General features: G+C 39.1%; 1 protein-coding gene across 2 annotated transcripts; it reads left to right on the forward strand.

Moving 5' to 3' along the window:
- The first annotated feature begins 1,304 nt into the window (after positions 1–1,304).
- prdm1b (PR domain containing 1b, with ZNF domain) lies at positions 1,305–14,831 on the forward strand. 2 transcript variants are annotated; one of them, XM_048201046.1, is made up of 7 exons: positions 1,305–1,504; positions 2,142–2,414; positions 7,585–7,704; positions 8,889–9,138; positions 11,909–12,765; positions 12,846–12,974; positions 13,268–14,831. In XM_048201046.1, the coding sequence occupies exons 2-7, from the start codon at positions 2,244–2,246 to the stop codon at positions 13,778–13,780; spliced, it is 2,040 nt and encodes a 679-aa protein (XP_048057003.1). In that variant the 5' UTR covers positions 1,305–1,504; positions 2,142–2,243; the 3' UTR covers positions 13,781–14,831. The 2 variants fall into 2 exon arrangements, with proteins under 2 accessions (XP_048057003.1, XP_048057001.1); XM_048201044.1 differs by lacking the exons at positions 1,305–1,504; positions 2,142–2,414; positions 7,585–7,704 and adding an exon at positions 8,613–8,768.
- The last annotated feature ends 3,362 nt before the right edge of the window (positions 14,832–18,193 follow it).

Genomic DNA, 18,193 nt, shown 5'->3' on the forward strand with positions numbered 1-18,193 from the left:
GAGTTTTCCAGTAAAAAAATGAAAAATGACTGAAGATATTAAGTCTTGTTTCCTGAAAAAATCATCAAGGTTTTTGCTTAAAATAAGAAAAAAATTCTAATGCTAATGGGGTCAAAATAATAATAATAATAATAATGATAATAATACTAGTCATTGAAAGGCAAAACAGATTTTTTATTTTCTTGTATTAAGCACAAACTCAATCTTGATAGTGTGTGTGTATATATATATATATATATATATATATATATGTTATTTAAGATATTTCTACTGGAAAATAGACAGAAATACTTTGCAGTGTTGCTTTCTAAGAACTATAAAAAAAAAAAAAAAAAAAAAAAAAAAAATATATATATATATATATATATATATATATATATATATAATATTAAATATAATTAATAAAAATAATATTTGTATATATATTTTATATATAAATAAGAAATTATTTATATATAAAAATGTAAAATATATATAAACTATATAAAACATATTTATAATTAATATTAAATGTGTATTATAATTATAATATAATTATTCATATTATAATATTAAATATAATTAATAAAAATAATATTTATATATAATTTTTTATGTATAAATAAGAAATTATCTATATATAAAAAATGTAAACAATCGTGCTCCAGGGTCACATATAAAATATTACATATATATATATATATATATATATATATATATATATATATATATATATATATAAGATTGACTCTTGGGCTGTAACTCTTCATGCTGTTTGATTTCCCTTTTCTTTCAGACCGTGGCTGACTGATGCTCAGTGCTTCACGTAGTTCACATGAGCGAATGTTCCAGGTCAGAAGTGATGAGTTTAGGTCTCAGTGTCGTGTGATGAAACCCTTCAGACAGGTGTCTGAGACGCTCTTCAGTTTGACCTGCTTTGTTTCTGTCTCCAGCTCTTCCACTGCTGGCCTCAACAGAGTATCACACACCAGGCCAGGTCTGGATCTAGGTCACAGAGGTGTGTGTGTGTGTGTGTGTGTGTGGAGGGAGGGGGTCTAATTGGGTTGGGACCAGATTGCTCATTAAGAGCCCATCCAAGCAAAAGTCCACTGGTGTGTTTTCAGTGATCCAACCATCTGTTTTTTTTTACTCAGTTGTTCAACTCCATTCAGATTGTCTACGAACATCCTTTGTCTTCTGGAGGTGTTGATGTGTACGTTTGGGGCTGAAACGCTTCCAGCGTCCCGATTGGATCACCTTCAACTAATCCCGACGGTCACATGATTAAAGCCAGATGCTGATTGGTTAGTCTTTGCTACTCAAAAGTCTGGCACAGCTGAGCGTGGACAGTTTGAGTAACAGTAGCCCACGAGTCTGAGATACAGAGGGATCTGCTGTTGGAAGATTGTTTGGACTTTATGGAAACTGGAGAGAAATCAAAGAAGATGACAGAGTGACGGCGCAGCGGGAGAGCAGCGATGACTGACCAAAGAGATCGAGCATGCAACAGCTGAACCAATGTGAAGTGAGGCCACAATTTTATTTTTTTTATGTTTTATTATTGATAGAAGATCATCAGGTCTGCTTTTGGACGGAGGATGTATTGAGATGCAAGTGGATAAAGCTTCTGTGAACGTCTCCAGCTCATTAACATCTACTTATTTATTTGATTGTCAAAACATTTGCATGTGAAATTATAGTTTATAGTATACTTGAGTACTGAAAAATCATGACAATGAAGTGAGTTCATGCTTAAAACCAGAATATCTGAGTGGAGGCATCTTTAATAAAGTTCTGACAGATATTTGCTCTTGTTTTAAACACAAACTCACTTCATTTTTAGTCTACTTCTGGCCTAATAACAGTGCTAAACGTGATCTAATTGACAGATTTATGGTGACTTCCATCGTTCAAGTATACAGTGCATTTCTTATAAATCTCAGAGCTGGCATGACACTGCTAATCATCACGTCTCACTGGTTCTCTGCCAACTAACTGTTTTATGCAATTGTTCACTACTTCTGAAGAAGTGCACGTCTATGTGTCATTTCAGGTTTGGTTCACAGTATATGTTTGCTATGTATTTCAACATGTTATGCAAGGCATGTATTGCCTCGAGGGGAAATGTGTATGCCTAAAGACATGTTTTGGTTTTTCTTTAGAACTTTGACTAACCAATAAAGCAAAAAGGAGAACCAAAGCAACACGAACCAAAGGAGAAAAACTCTCAGGCAAGACATCGACTGAAAAGCGAAGCAGTGAAAATGAAGTTGGAGGCATCTCTGGAGGACATGAGCGAGTGGAGGGAGGTGGACTTTGCGCTGAACTGCACCTACATCGTCCACGACCAGGCGTCCGAACCCAGCTTCGGCCTGCCGAAGGCCATGACCTCCATCCCACGCAATCTCACCTTCCAGTACAGCGCTGACAACCAGGTATGATTTGTCGGCTCGAGGCTGCATCACTGATTCCCAATTCCCTTATTTCAACAGACTTTTGATTAGTCATCATTTAACTGACACTTGTTACCTAAAGAAGCTTGTGCAACAGCACTTTCACTTCAGGCCGTTTCCTGCAGCAGATATTAACAGAAAGAGCAATACTGAGCTCCTGATTTCCCAGCAAACTCAGAACAAACGTTCTTCCAGTATTAGAACATTCCTTCAGAGTTATCTGGCCTTTAATAACATTAGCACGAAAACACTGAACATTTGGACGTTCATCTAATGTTTTTTAAATGTAACTACTTGTTTCAGAACTTTCAAAAGTAACATTCCCATAACGTTTGCAAAACAGAAAGTTTGCATAACCAAGAAAACACTTTATGTATAATGCATTATAAAGGAATGCATTATATCTTTTCATAAAGAATTGTAACTGAAGTTAAAATGCATTATAATATTTGCAGATACTGGTTGTTTGTCGTGTTTTTTAATGCATTAAAATACTTTTATTATGCATAAGTGTTACCAAAAACACTGGACATTTTGAACATTCTGAGAACGATTCGTTTTTATAATTTAAATGTTCTTAGAACATGTTACCTGAGATCATGCTGGGTTAAAAACAACCCAAGTTGGGTTGAAAATGGACGAACCCAGCAATTGGGCTGTTTTAACCCAGCGGTTGGGTTAAATGTTTTATTGATTAAAAATGACTGTATTTCTTGCTTAAAATGAACCCAAAATATGTTGGAAATGAACATTTATTGATAAGTTTAATGGATAATAATCAAACAATAAACATTTATTAAATTGCTTATTAATAAATGTTCACCTTTTGATTATTATTGCTGCCTCTAGTAATTATGTGTCTGAATTTTCATTTCCAACCTATTTTGGGTTCATTTTAAGCCAGACATATAGTCATTTTTAAACAATAGTTGGGTTAAATAAAACTGCCCAGCAAACATTTAACCCAACCGCTGGGTTAAAAAAGCCCATTCATTGGGTTAAAACAACCCATTCGCTGGCTTCGTCCATTTTCTTTTCCATCAATCTCTTTATTGAATTTTAACATGAAATAGAAACAAACAAAACTCCCCTTCACATATATAAAAAAAATAAAAATAAATAAATAAATAAATAAATAATAATAATAATAATAATAGGTTCGTCCATTTTCAACCCAACTTGGGTTGTTTTTAACCCAGCATTTTTAGTGTATCATTCTGAAAAGAAATAAAACTTGGTAGCGTCATGATCTTTCGTATGGTATTTTATGGAGTCTCAATACTTTTCAAGTTCTCCTCTATCTGAACCATTAAGACTGTAGAAGTTTAAAAATACAGTTCCGTGAAATGAGATTGCTCCATTTAAAGTTTCAGGTGACGGAAATGGATCATTTGACGGTGTGGTTCAGTAGGTCAGTGTGACGATGACAGAGAAGCTGTCAGTCTGATCTCTCTCTCTCTCTCTCTCTCTCTGTGTCTCTGGAGTATTTGATTCTGGTCAATCAAGATGTTTTGCACTATTTTTATCACAATAAACCACTCCATCATCTTTTTGAGGTTACTTTGGGTTGATAACCACTATATCTTACTTAGTAACTTGAAACGCCAGCTTATTTAGCAAATGTTTTGTATTAAACTGCTGCAGTTGCTATCAATGCAAATGTGTTTGGGTTATGGATCCGTTATGAAAAATATGTTTGCTTTTTTAATCTTCTTTATTTATCTCTTGTTTGCACACACTTGACTGTCATTCTTCAGCCCTTTGCTGTGGTTTCTTTTGTGTCTGCTTCATGCACTTCTTCGTTGTTCCGTTTGTCTTTTGCATGATCCAATTTCCCTCCTTCGCAGGTGAAAGTCAGTTCCTCTTTCTAAAGCCCTCTGCTCTTTTTATGTTCTGTCACGCTGGAGGTGTGAAATTGCGGTCATGAGCTCACATATGCTCACGGGTCCGTCTCAACAGAATGTGCAAAGATAGAAAAAGACGACAAAATGTGTGAAAAATGTCCGGCTTGTGTTTAGACCTCAAGATCACCTAGAAATTACAATTCTGTCTTACAGTTCTTTCTCTTCCCTTTTTCGTACACTCTTTTATCTCACATGTTTGTATTCTCACTCTCATCTTTTCTCACATCTCGCCCTTTTTTTTCTCAAGCATGGAGATAAAAACAACCATATCCTTGAATGCAACAACAAATTTCATGTCACGATAGACTGAGGCATTAGAGAGCTGTTGAGATCTCTCAGCTGAAGTTTACGAATCGAGAGCCGTCGCACACTTCCCATTTCTGTCTATTCCTCTGGTCTGTGCTGATTCTGTGAAAGGCATTACTATTATGTTGTCATTGACAGAAAAACCCCACATTCGGTGAGTGTGTCAGTTCCCGGAGGGCCGGCAACACGTTTTTTTTGGAAGGAAAAATGAAAGATTTTAAGGATGTTGGAAAGCCAGTCTCACCGTGACTAGACTGCCAGTCATTTGCTGTAGGGTTTCGGTGATGCACACGCACACATTCCAAAGTTTCTGTATTTGTGAAAGTCTGCATATCGATGCTTTAACATGGTGTGCGATGACTTTTGTGTGGGAGAACAGAAACTCTGATCAGAAGCTACACTCTAAAAAATGCTGGGTTGAAAACAACCCAAGTTGGGCCGAAAATGGACAAACCTAGTGACTGGGTTGTTTTAACCCAGTGGTTGGGTTAAATGTTTGCCTGACCCTCTTTAGCAAGAAATACAGTCATTTTTAAACAATAGTTGAGTTTAAGCAGGTTGGACAAACATTTAACCCAACCGCTGGGTTATAACAACCCAATCACTGTGTTTGTCCATTTTCAACCCAACTTGGGTTGTTTTAAGTTGTTTGTAGAAGCAAAAATGATGTCTTGTTTTCCACTTCATGTTCTTAAATCAAGATACATTTACTGGAGAAGCAAAATGACTTGACAACTCACTGTAATTTCAGAAAACAAGACTTAATATCTTAAGTCATCTTGCTTCTGTAAATGTATTATGCTTTAATATATAATTCATGCGCAGAATAAAGGGGCGGGGCCTGGTTGAGTTAGTTAGTAGTGTGTTGAAACTGGCGGTTATGGTAAGGGGCGGGACATTTCCCAAACACCAATCACAACACACCGCTCCAGCCGACCAATCAGAGCACATTGTGCTTTTCAGAAGGAGGGGCTTCATAGAGACAGGAACTAAACAGAGCGTTACTGACAGACTGGGAAGAGAGGAGCTGCAACAATGGAGAATATGAGGAGAATAATCAACATTCAAGCAGGAAAACAAACGTACGCAATCATGCATGAAGCATGTGTATAAGCGATGCTCCCTGACCCTTCGCTCGAGGAGCGTGCCTAACTAAGGGGGGCACGTGGCAGATGGGGTGATCTGTGACAGGACTCAAATGCGCAAACACTTATAGAATCTCAGCCAAAGGAAGTAGGTTAAGCTTGACTGATTAACTTTCGTTTGGACCGAAGATCCTCGGACAGCTGGGGGTGTTTGGATGGAGGGTTGAGTGCGTTGGGTTGGCGTGGTGCCGTTGGCCTTCACCCCCTCCTCGTGCTCCCTAAACCCTCTCTGAGCGGTTAATCACTAAAGACCAACCAATTAGTCACGCAACGCTAACGACGCACAATTCCACTGTCACCGCAGCTCTCGTCTGCAGCCAGTGACGTCTCTCCGACTTCTTAGAAGCTGCACTCCAAAAAATGCTGGGTTAAAAACAATCCAAGTTGGGTTGAAAATGGACGAACCCAGCGCTTGGGTTCAATGTTTGCTGGGCAGTTTTATTTAACACAACTGTTGTTTAAAAATGACTATATGTCTGGCTTAAAATGAACCCAATTAAAAATCAGACACATAATTACTAGAGGAAACAATAATAATCAAAAGGTGAACATTTATTAATAAGCATATTAATAAATGTTAATTTCCAACATACTTTGGGTTCGTTTTAAGCAAAAAAATACAGCAATTTTTAAACAATAGTTGAGTTAAATAAAACTACCCAGCAGGTTGGGTCAAACATTTAACCCAACCACTGGGTTAAAAACAGCCCAATTGCTGGGTTTGTCCATTTTCAACCCTGGGTTTGTTGTTTTTAACACAACATTTTTTAGAGTGCATCATTTCTTTATGTTTGCATTAAGTATTGCGGACTTTCAACCTACAATTGTTGCATTCACTGCAAAATTTCCTTGTTTTTTAGTACTAAACATTCTTAAATCAAGATGCATTTACTGGGTAGTTTTATTCAACTCACCTATTGTTTAAAAATGGCTATATGTCTGGCTTAACGTGAACCTAAAATAGGTTGAAAACTAAACAACAGACACATAATAACTAGAGGCAACAATAATAATCAAAAGGTGAATAGCAATTTAATAAATGTTTATTGTTTAATTATCATTAATTAAACTTATTAATAAAAGTTCATTTCCAACACACTTTGGGTTTATTTTAAGCAAGAAATAAAGTCATTTTTAAATAATAGTTGAGTTAAATAAAACTACCCAGCATGTTAGGCAAACATTTAACCCAACTTAGGTTGTTTTTAACCCAGCATTTTTTAGAGTGCATCATTTCTTTACGTTTGCATTAAGTTATGTGGAATTTCAACCTTCGGTTGTTGCATTCACTGCAGAATTTCCTTGTTTTTTAGTACTAAACATTCTTAAATCAAGATGCATTTACTGGGAAAACGAGACAAAAACACTAAGTAAGTGTATAAACGTTCTAGTCAGGAGTTGTTTGGGGCCGCTGACCCCCACGCCACACTGTGACCTATATACAGGCCTGGATTCTGCTCTCTGCAGAGCATTGAGAGTGGACCACCTGCTCCGTTTTGTCTTCTATTTCTTTATAATTGTTTGTCAATACCACCCAACTTTTGCCAGCAGGGTCAAGAGGGTCAAGCTTATTGAGGACAGCTGTGTGTTTCTAGGTCAGGGTCCAAGTAGAGCAGGGAAAGTATAAGTCTGTTTATGCACTTAACTCATTACCTTAGGTCGCCTATGACGCCTTTCGCAGGTCATCTCCAACCAAACACGCGTGGCTGAACTCGTGCAATGCAGTTCCTGTTCAATCATTATTAATCATTTATTTCAATCGCTCCTAATTTGGCTCTCTTTCACTCGCTCTTGCAGGTGACTGGCATTTTCAGCAAAGAGTACATACCGCAGGGTACGAGATTCGGACCTCTCCAAGGGGTCGTCTACACCAAAGAAAACGTGCCCTTTAAGACCAACAGGAAGTACTTTTGGAGGGTAAGTGATCTAATCTTTCAGGGACACCTATTCTACTGAGCGAAGAGTTGCCAAACCAGTTGTGACTGACTTTCCAGAGAATTTTAGCAGAAAGGAGCCGGAAGCGTATTCATTCCTGCCCGAATACATCCGAATATGCATTGGCTTCTACAAAACGATTGTCTTTCTTTTAAAAACACACCTAGATTCACACATGCACTAAAAAGGAATCATTCCTATTAGGCTTGCTTGGAAAACACAGAGGAAGCTCTTGTTTGTTGTAGATTTCTGCCTTGTTCTCATACAATGTTTTACTCAGCAGAAGTGCCTATTTCGAAACCATCTGACAAAAACGCAAAGGATACGCAAGTCTTTGGTTTGTGGCCAGGTTTTAGAGAAGTTGGGATTCCTGCGCAGACAGAGACACACACACACACAATCACTTTCTTTTCACTCCTTTGCATCTAAGTGAACTTCAGTCTCTTAGTCTCCCTGCCAAGATCACTAGATTTATGTACGTGGTTGTGTTTATATGCATGGTGCACGTAGGTGTGTTTGAGTGTGTGTGTGTGTGTGTGTGTGTGTGAATTTGCATGTCTCGCTCTGGGTTTTCCTAATCTGAGCTGTCCTTTCCTTTCTCCGTTTCCTGTAAATCCATTCTGACTTCCTGCTGCCTTAAAGCACTGAAATGACGCAGCGTGTCACGTGACCGCAGGCAGGTGGACGGATGTGTCCCTCTGGGTGAAAGTGTGTTTGTGTTTATGAGTCTTCAAGGGTGTAACTGGTTGGTTAAAAAGGAGTGTCTGCGATAGGGGAGATGACATGTCCTGGCACGTCTACACAGTGAATTCCCCTGCACACGAATGAGAATGAAAGTGGGAGGAGACAGGGGCGGAGACTGTGCGTGTGACTGGCAGCATGTGTGGATGGCCCAGCACTTTATAAAAAGGCTGACATCATTGACACACACAAAGTTAGTCACACGTCTTCTGCGGGACAAGCCACACACACACACTTCACAGGTTAGGAGACACAGAGGAGTTGATATAAACAGCTGTTTGACGAGCGTTCTGTTCATGGCAGAGGTGAAGAATCTGATTTACAGGTTTTAAAGCTGAATTTGATGTTTGATGTTTAATTGAGATGAGGCTGACACCTGCAGACTGGACCAAAGCATTAACGTGTTTTCTTCTCTCTCCGTCCAGATCTACAGTGGTGGCCACTTACACCACTTCATCGATGGCTACGATGTCCAGCGGAGCAACTGGATGCGGTACGTCAACCCCGCGCGCTCGCTGGCCGAACAGAACCTGGTGGCCTGTCAGAACGGCCAGGAGATCTTCTTCTACACCATCCGGCCCGTGGAGCCCAAGCAGGAGCTGCTGGTGTGGTACAGTCCGGAGTTTTCCCAGAGACTCTGCGGCCAGCAGGAGCAACCAGACCGCCTGAAGCCAAGTGAGTCATGGGCTCCGGGATTATCCCACGTTGTTTGGCATTGGGGAGGGAAAAATTGCATGAAGTGTTGGCTCTTATGTATTTGTTGCGTTCTCTCTTGTTTTCTTGAGGCAATGGGACTGTTAGTCACTTCAGCTGCCTTTGTATTTCTGTCTTTCCTCTGTCTGGAAATCAGGCAACTCCTTTAATGCCTTTATCTACACCAAAACAAAGTTGGCATTAAAATAAAAAATTTTTTTTTTTGGTAAATTTTACAAATAATTGCAAGGAATCAGTCATTAAGCGAAACGTGACACTTTCAAATGGTATTTTATTTTAAAATGTACTCTAATAATCTTTATTTACAAAATCGAGAATCATTTTTACAGTGTAATTAACGGTCACTCTCAGTTCTTCTGTGTACACTAATTATGTTTATATCCAAAATATATAAGGAAGGATTTTTGACACTTTTCTTCATTATGTGGCTTAAGATTAAGGTATATATATATATATATATATATATATATATATATATATATATATATATATATATATATATATATATATATATGAACAATGAAACAGTGATTCATTTGACACTAGATGTGATAAGCATTGAGAGTGACTGTAAATGAACCTGTTTGTATATAAACGTGTGAGGTCCGTGAGTGTGTAAGCGTGTGTATGATTATGACAAAACGGTGGACGGTCTGGATTTTTCTAAGTAGATGTCATGCGATAGTGCCTATATCACATTGATTCAATCTCACACCGACACTGCTGTTTCCTGTCTTATTCACTCCTCGGAATGTCTGTTTTTGTGCATTTCTTGCGTGCGTTTATGTCTGCTATTGTTGAGGATGATTACCTGAGTCATGCCGACACATCTCCAGTGGTGCTTTTACTGAACAATTACACCTAATTGTTAAATATCCCTCTTTAGGAAGTCAGTCACTGTGAAGGCTTTCTTAGAGCCTCTTCTTTTTAAGTTGTATCATTCAATCCTCTTTAAAAAGCTCTGCTTCCTGTGTGAGGTTCAAAGAAATCTGTATATTCAATTTTTGAAGTTTTTTTGCTGGACGTTGGTATGTTAATTTCTTAGTTAAAACTGCTTCCGCTCATCTGCGTTCCTCCATTGTTTAGATCTTAGAATTTGAAGACATTTATTAAAGTCTGAATTTGCACTCTTCAGAGTGTCAAATATCCATTTTCACTTTCCCCACGGTAGTTAGGAAATGCCTAGACGATGCCTGTAAATGTTGCACCAGATTGCTTTACATCAGGTTTGAGGAACCGAGTTTTGACCACAAGGGTTATAATGTGTTTGTGTAATCTTCCCACTGCTGTGTGACACAGTTGAGCCTTGTACCACTCTCCATGATTTAGCAGGTTTTGTCTGAGTCACCGCAAAGGTTACTGAAAGAAGCTAGCTCTTGTGGCTTTCTTTTTACAATCTCTAGAGTGAAAGGACAGTAATAATCTGACCTTATCTCGATTCCCTGCATAACAGTAAGTAACAGTTAGTGCTGAAGTGGTGTAGTAGGATTTTTCCCATGGTTACGGACATCTGCTGTTATGGTGAGTCAGAGTAGTTTCTGAGTGAGAAGTATCGCTGTCACACGAGGCTCCTTTCTTCCGATACATACATATACCCCTCCACCTCACAAACATACACACACCCACACTGCGAACACCCACACGGTTGTAATCTAGGTGCTGTGTGAAAGCGGTACTATACTTTGTCAAATAGAAACCAGCCAGATATCTTCTGCCTGTCAGCTTTAAACTGAAAGAGCTGCCATTTACCATAAGTGAGCGTTTGAGGAGGAAGGTTATGAGTAGGTGTACGACATACAGGCACACAGGCGTGTTCGGCGGGTGACCGACGTCGCTCTGTGAAGACTTTGACCTGCTTGGTCAATCTCAGCGATGGAATACGTTTCGAACGTGAAATACGTTACAAGTTTCGATACCCTGCCAACTAGGGCTTGACGTTAACGCCCTCCAAATGCGGGTGTATTTGAGCAGTGGTGTGCAACTCGGTCACTCCTACTAACCACATTTTTCAGTTGTAGTCTTTTAAACAGGCATCTGGAACAATAAACTATGTGCAATGTAGTGTTGTCAAAAATATCGTTTTTTCGATACATATCGATACTGAAACGCTTCAAATACTGTGCAAATCCTCCTCCCTTCATTCGCTCCGGATGATATTGTTGGCATTACAGGGCTTGAATTTCGGCATGGGATCGCACACACTTTTACTCATTCCCGCAGATTTTGTGCTCACCCCCGAAGCGCACGCATAAAGCCGCCTCTTTTGCTGCTTATTGCGCTTAAACAGTCAAATACACACAGAATGATGTCAAAATTGAGAGTATTCATGTAAACGCAGTCAGTTATGTCTTAAGTGAAAGAAAACGCATCTGTAACAGTATATTGGATCCGTGCGTCATGTCTTAAAGTGACAGCAGCCTAATAAACCTGCTGCCGAATTATGAGATGATATCAAAAATATCTATATGAAGATGCTGAGTGACTAGTAACTTTGGAAAACCACTAGTGGCTGCTGAGCAAAAACGTTATTGTCAAGCCCTGACTATAAGTAACTTTCCAACTTATTCTACTAACCCTAACCTAACTACTAATACTCTAATGACTGCTAGTTAACATGCAGTCGAATCTCTAAAGGAAGTCAGTTTTCATACTTGGGTTCTCACCTCTGCTGTCTGTCAGCTTTCACACTTCACCTTGCACTGTCTAACCTTTTTTTCCTCTCTTTCTACAGAGTACATATCTGATATGGAGTATCAGAAACAGCCCCTACCTCAGTACGTCTACTACCCTAAACAGGCCCCGAGCCCACACAAACTTCAAAGTGAGGGAGAGGAAGATGAGGTGGACGAAAAGATCGACGTAGAGGTTATCGAGAGGGACACGCCACCTGACACACCGGACGAACAGGTCATGGATTTCAGCAAGAAAGCTGTTCCACCGGAGCCTGTGCATTCTCCACATCTCAACCAGAAGGAGATGAACACGAGCGCTCACCCGTATCCCACCCTGTCCCCGCCGCAAGACCTTCCTCACCACCTGCACGGCCTCTATGGTCATCGAGAGGGTTTGATCTCATACCCTTCACTGCCCTCATCTAGACCCCTGCAAGCTCCATATCCGGTTTTACCACAGTACAACCCTCATTACTCACGTCTTCTCTTGCCCCCATACTCCCCGCCCTTCCCTTCCATGTTGCCCTCGAAAGCGGGTCTCCGGTACAATGGATTCCTGGGTAGCGATGGCTTGCCGTATCCTTCCATTCCCCAACCCGGTCTGTTACCAATGACAATGCCCTATCCCACCCCTCTTCATGGAGGCCTGAAGGAAAGAATCCCAAATACTCCACCCCGAGGAGCTCCCGCAACACCCGAACTCTCCCCTCCGCCAATGCACTCCCCTCAGCAGAAATGCGAAGAGGCCATGAACCTCAGCCTGGCTTCACCCAAGAGCGCGCCGCCTCCGTCCTCGTCTTCCCCGCCGAACCCTGGGTACAAGTCTCTCCCGTACCCGCTCAAGAAACAGAACGGCAAAATCAAGTATGAATGCAACGTCTGCCTCAAAACCTTCGGTCAGCTGTCCAATCTCAAAGTGAGTAGGCATGCACTTGATTTGGAGTCTTGTTTTGGTATGGTTTGGTTGAGACTAAAGGGTCTATGTTCACTTTAAAGGTGCACTTGAGGGTCCACAGTGGGGAGAGACCATTCCAGTGCAACTTGTGCAAAAAGAGCTTCACCCAGCTGGCCCACTTACAGAAACATCACCTGGTCCACACAGGAGAGAAACCACACGAATGCCAGGTGAGTTCATGTACTGTGACTCAAGAGACTAAAGGGCATCAGATGACAGTTATATGCCATTAACATGTGACGATGACACACACCCACAGCATTTGTACCTCGTCACTCCTGTTTCCTGTTGCTTTGTTGTACAGTAACTAGAGAGGGTGTGACAGTGCGCTAGTCATTCATCTTGACCACTGAAAATAAATACAGTCCTTTAGTGAAAAACATACGTGTCTACATACCAAAGCAACAACAAGGCGATTATGTAAGGTTGTCTTATTTTTGAATTCTCTTTTGAATGTCCGTAGGTGTGCCACAAACGCTTTAGCAGCACCAGCAACCTGAAAACCCACTTGCGTCTACACTCCGGAGAGAAGCCGTATCAGTGTAAGCTGTGTGGGGTGAAGTTCACCCAGTACATCCACCTCAAACTCCACCGTCGGCTGCACAGCTCCTGCGACCGGCCCCACACCTGCCAAACCTGCACCCGGGGCTTCATCCACCGCTTCTCCCTGCACCTCCATCAGCGCTCCAGCTGCTTCCCTGCCGCCCGTCCTGAAATCCCCGAGCTGGTGGAGCGATTCGACGCCAGCCACGAGGCCGAGGCTCTGCCCGAGAACGCCGGAGAAGCTCAGGTGGACGCTGCCTTGGAGAAATGGTTGGCTAGAAGTTTGGAGAGCGGTGAGGGGAAGGAGGACGCCGGATTCCTCAAGGCTTTTAGCGCGGTGCCTCACGGGGTAACCGCCATGGGTCATCACCAGGAGAGAGCCAGCGTTGTCCACTTCAACCACCGGCCCTCGATCAAGACTGAGGAGGAGTAGATGACATACATAACCCAAATAAATGCTATCTATGCACCTAGTTGACACCAAAAATCCTCTCAGAGAGAAGATGCGTAAACCAAGCCAATGAGAGCCGCACCAAACAAATAGTGTTTCCAAAGACTGTGTCGAGTGATTGCACTTCTACCCTCTGACCTGTTATAGAATGAAGATGTGATTTATAATGTCCATCAGGTTTTCAAACCGATGTGAAAGTCTGTTTGTGTGAGTTTGTCTTAACTTATTATTGTTGAGTTTTCTTTTTTGAGCACTGTATCAAATGTTTTTATATGTGTACTTCTGTTTATCTTCTTTAGTTTTAATTGGGATTCTCAGGAATTATGTGTCAATCCCACTATGGACACTATATGTTACAGTCCCAAACAGGCTGGATTTTCCCATCCATTCCAATTGTGGTTTGGGTGTGAATGTGTACAAACGGATTTGTTAAATAATTTTGGATGTGATCCAGTTGTAAATACGTGTCTTTTCAAAAGGGATCATTCACTGTAGCTTTTTATAGTAGTTTTCTTTGCAACCAACAAATCTTGAACCCCTTTGACATTGGAAAGAAAACATGCCTCACTTTTTATTTAATATTTGAAATATTCTTTGTTTTCTTAGTCTTATGTTACTGGGTTGTGTCTACCAATGTTTACTGTTGTCTCTTTAATCCAAACAAGTATTGTTAGCACTATGTAACTGATCAGATCGATGTAGCTGAAACTGAATTTGCCAATCATGAAGATTGCAATACTTCTTTTTATATAGACTACAGACACAACAGTACCTCATACTAAAAAGTTAGCTTCATATGTTATGCTCTTTTAATTTATTTGATGCCAGCACTGGAAAAAGCAGGAACTAGATCCAAGTGCTGGATATTTGAACGTTAGCTACAACAGGGTTTAGAAACGAGACTTTTTGTACAGTTCTTTTGTTATCCTAGTTTATTTTTGACTCGGTCCAAAAGATGTCCATACTTTATATGTGAGAACCTATTTTTGACAAACTTTTATAATGTAGCGCATTAAACTTTACTTGTCTAAGACCTCGCTCTTTCCGTCTTATCGTGGTGTCTCTGTCAAAAGAATAGAGTTTCACACCCACACACTCATACTACACCCATCAGGCTCATTTGTTTGAAAGTCCCACACAAAATGTTGGTCTCTGTGGTCGTATTTCTAGAAAGTAGAGGAACTGAAATTGTTGCTCATCAGCCAGGACTGATCAAAAATGCCCACCGTCACATGCAGAGCTGTTTTTCATTTTGACATGAAAAAGAAATCATAAAAACACCCTTAACCTTTACCTACTGATACTTTACAGTGAGATTTACAGTAAAATAGTTATATAACTCCTTCCAGCGATTAGATATAAAAGATGATAACAAGAAGTATATCGTATTTGCTTAATGAAGAGACTTTCTGAAATACCTGTTCACTTCAACAAACCACCCGTAAGCCGCTGGTGCTCCTCATCTAAGGGTCAAAAGTGGCCGAACTCCTCAAATGTAACTAAGCAATGGAATATATATATATTTTTTTTTTTTCGAGAATATTCTTTATTTAATATTTTGCATTTTGAGGGACATTTATGGTTCAAAGTAATATTTATGCTCCTCAATTTTTACAATACAATACAATTAATTAATCCATTTTTTTTCTCTCAATTAATTCCTGTTTGTGGACGATTTTTCATTGAAATGCATTGTATTTAAAAAAAAAAAAAATTATTATTTCTATGGCAGTCATTTTTGACCGAGAGGAATACAAGTGTGGCTACTTTTTAAAATCATTCAACCTTTTCAAATAATATGCACAATTTTTATTTACATTTTTTTTTGGTGTTCACATAGCAAGTGCCACAAAAGTCACCAAGTGTACATAAACATAAAAATAAGATAAAAACTAGGGATGCATGATATATCGGTATCGGTCGATATATGTTCATTTTTAGTGTTATCATTATCGGCCCGATAAGAAACTTTGGCCGATATATTAAAGCCAATAATTATTTCCTTCAGACACTTCAGATGCCATTATGGTTTTCAGTTGCTTGAAATATGATTGAAATCACTTCAAAAAGGAAAATACAGTTAAGTACAACAGCGCGAGTCTGTCATATAAGCTACATAAAATTTTATAATCGTGTTTGGGACATGGCTTTTAATGGTGAGACTTTTGTTTTTATAATCAGGCGCTCAAAAATTAAAATTTTGACTTATATCGGTTATCGGCTTTCAAATATAAAGAATTATCGGTTATCGGTATCGGCCAAACTTTTCAAATCGATGCATCCCTCATAGAAACACTTTTTTTTTCAGTCAAAAGTGAGCAAAGGGCACCAGAGGGTTAAAAATCCTATCTATATAATGTAAAAGTGATATCGCATTTCTACTAATTGTGAAACTGGAGGCCAATATGAAGAAAAGCATTGATTTGAGTAACAGATCTGGCAGTTTATAGTCACCATTCCCGCCTGTGCTTTCACTCTTCCAGTCTCTGTGAGCAGGTAAAACTGTGGTACGATCAACATAAATGTCAGTAACGGAAGACAAGGCAGTTACAGTAAGAAATGCCTCATGTCTTCTCTGTCCTCTCTGAGTACAACACGTTTCCTTTTGTCAAAGCCTCCCCTCTTCTCCCCTGGCGCACACATGTAGGGAGAGCCCCGCGCCACACACACACACCTCAGACCAGAACAAACACACCTCAGCGTGAGTGAGTGAGTGTGTGTGTGTGTGTGTGTGTGTGTGTGTGTGTGAGAGAGATACAACAAGTGAAAGAAAGAGCACTTCTGTCATTGACAGCATGACAAACCACCACTTTGAATACATTTTAGGAGAAGTTGCAAGAGGCCCTTTTATGGCAGAAAGGAGAAAGAAACAGAGAGAAGCATGTGAAAACACACCGCAGAGAAAGAGTGGAACTTGACTTGCTGTAAATGACATGTGGAGTGTCTGTGTGTGTGTGTGTGTGTGTGTGAGCGTGTCTGTGGGTGTGTGTGTCATGTTCGGAGTACTTGCATTGCCTTCCTGCACAGACTTAAATCTTCAAGCATTCAGTAATTGCTAGTAAGTCGTTCTCCGAAACCCAGAAGCTTTAGTTCCTGTCAACAGCGGCCAGCACAGCACTGGGGCAAAAGCTGTTCAAATGCGTAAAAGGTTGTGTTGTTATCTCTGACATTTTACAGAATCAATACAACATACAATTAGTTGATACGTGCATTGAGTACACTGTAAAAAAATGACTTTTCTAAGTTGTACATAAAGACTGTTGGAGTGTTTTACAAGAAAATACTATTGCAGTCTTTCTACTTAATTCACTGCGTTAAAAATGTGAAAAATGTTTCAAAGTAAATACTGCACCATTTTTTTTCAAATGGAAAATTCCAGGTAAAATTTGGAAATTTGAAACTTATAATTCAGGGTTTTTTTTTTTTTAACCATGTGCTTAATGTCAAGATGACTTTAATCCAGTGTTATTTATTAGAGTTTTATTATTTTGAATTAGCTTTTATTTTTATATTTTTAGTTAATTTAATTTTAATGTTTTGTGCTTTTGTAATTTTATTTATTTATTTTTTGGTGTTTTTTTATTTTAAATATTGCTATTTAGGTGTAATTTATTTTTTATTTCAGTTTTAGTCTGTTTTTTATTTCCAGTTAATAAATTTACTGCCTCACCTTGAACTTATTTCACTTTATTGCCAAAACTAAAAAACAGCTGTAAAAAAACAAAACTAATTTACACAGTAAAATACCGTTTTCCATTCAAACATTAATATACTGTAAAAACAGTGCATTCTGGGTCATTTTATTTAACAAATATAATAAATATATACAAATATCACCCAGAATGCAATGTTTTACGGTACATTACTTAGTTATACTACAATGCATTCTGTATATTACAATTCATTCTGGGTAATATTATCTGTCGTTTTCGAGAAAACGGCCTATAGGCTACTTTCTTGAAAATGACAAATATTACCCAAAATGCATTGTTTTTACAGTATATTACAGTATAAAATGGCATTTTATTCTGATAATTTGTTAAGGTTTTTTTTACAGCTATTTTTCAGAGTGAAGGCAACATTTCTGATTTTCGTTTAGTTTGTTTTTCAATATTTATATTTTATTTCAGAAATGGTTTGAATGGTTTCATAACCCTGAATCCACATCAAATAGAATTATTCTCTATAGTTGTGGAATGTGACGTATGATTAAATCTGCAGCGCTGCTTACATGTGGAAAGCTTTTGACATTTTAACTTTGCCACACCTGTTGCCATCAGGGTAAAACATCACTTTAACAAGCACATCAAAGGTGACACTACAAGCCCTAAGGGATTTAGTTCAGCCAAAAACTAATGATTCCTTATTATTATTTTAATACACTCACTTGATGTT

This window comes from Megalobrama amblycephala, linkage group LG9, assembly GCF_018812025.1.
Source record: "Megalobrama amblycephala isolate DHTTF-2021 linkage group LG9, ASM1881202v1, whole genome shotgun sequence".
In the NCBI taxonomy this organism is placed as follows: domain Eukaryota; kingdom Metazoa; phylum Chordata; class Actinopteri; order Cypriniformes; family Xenocyprididae; genus Megalobrama; species Megalobrama amblycephala.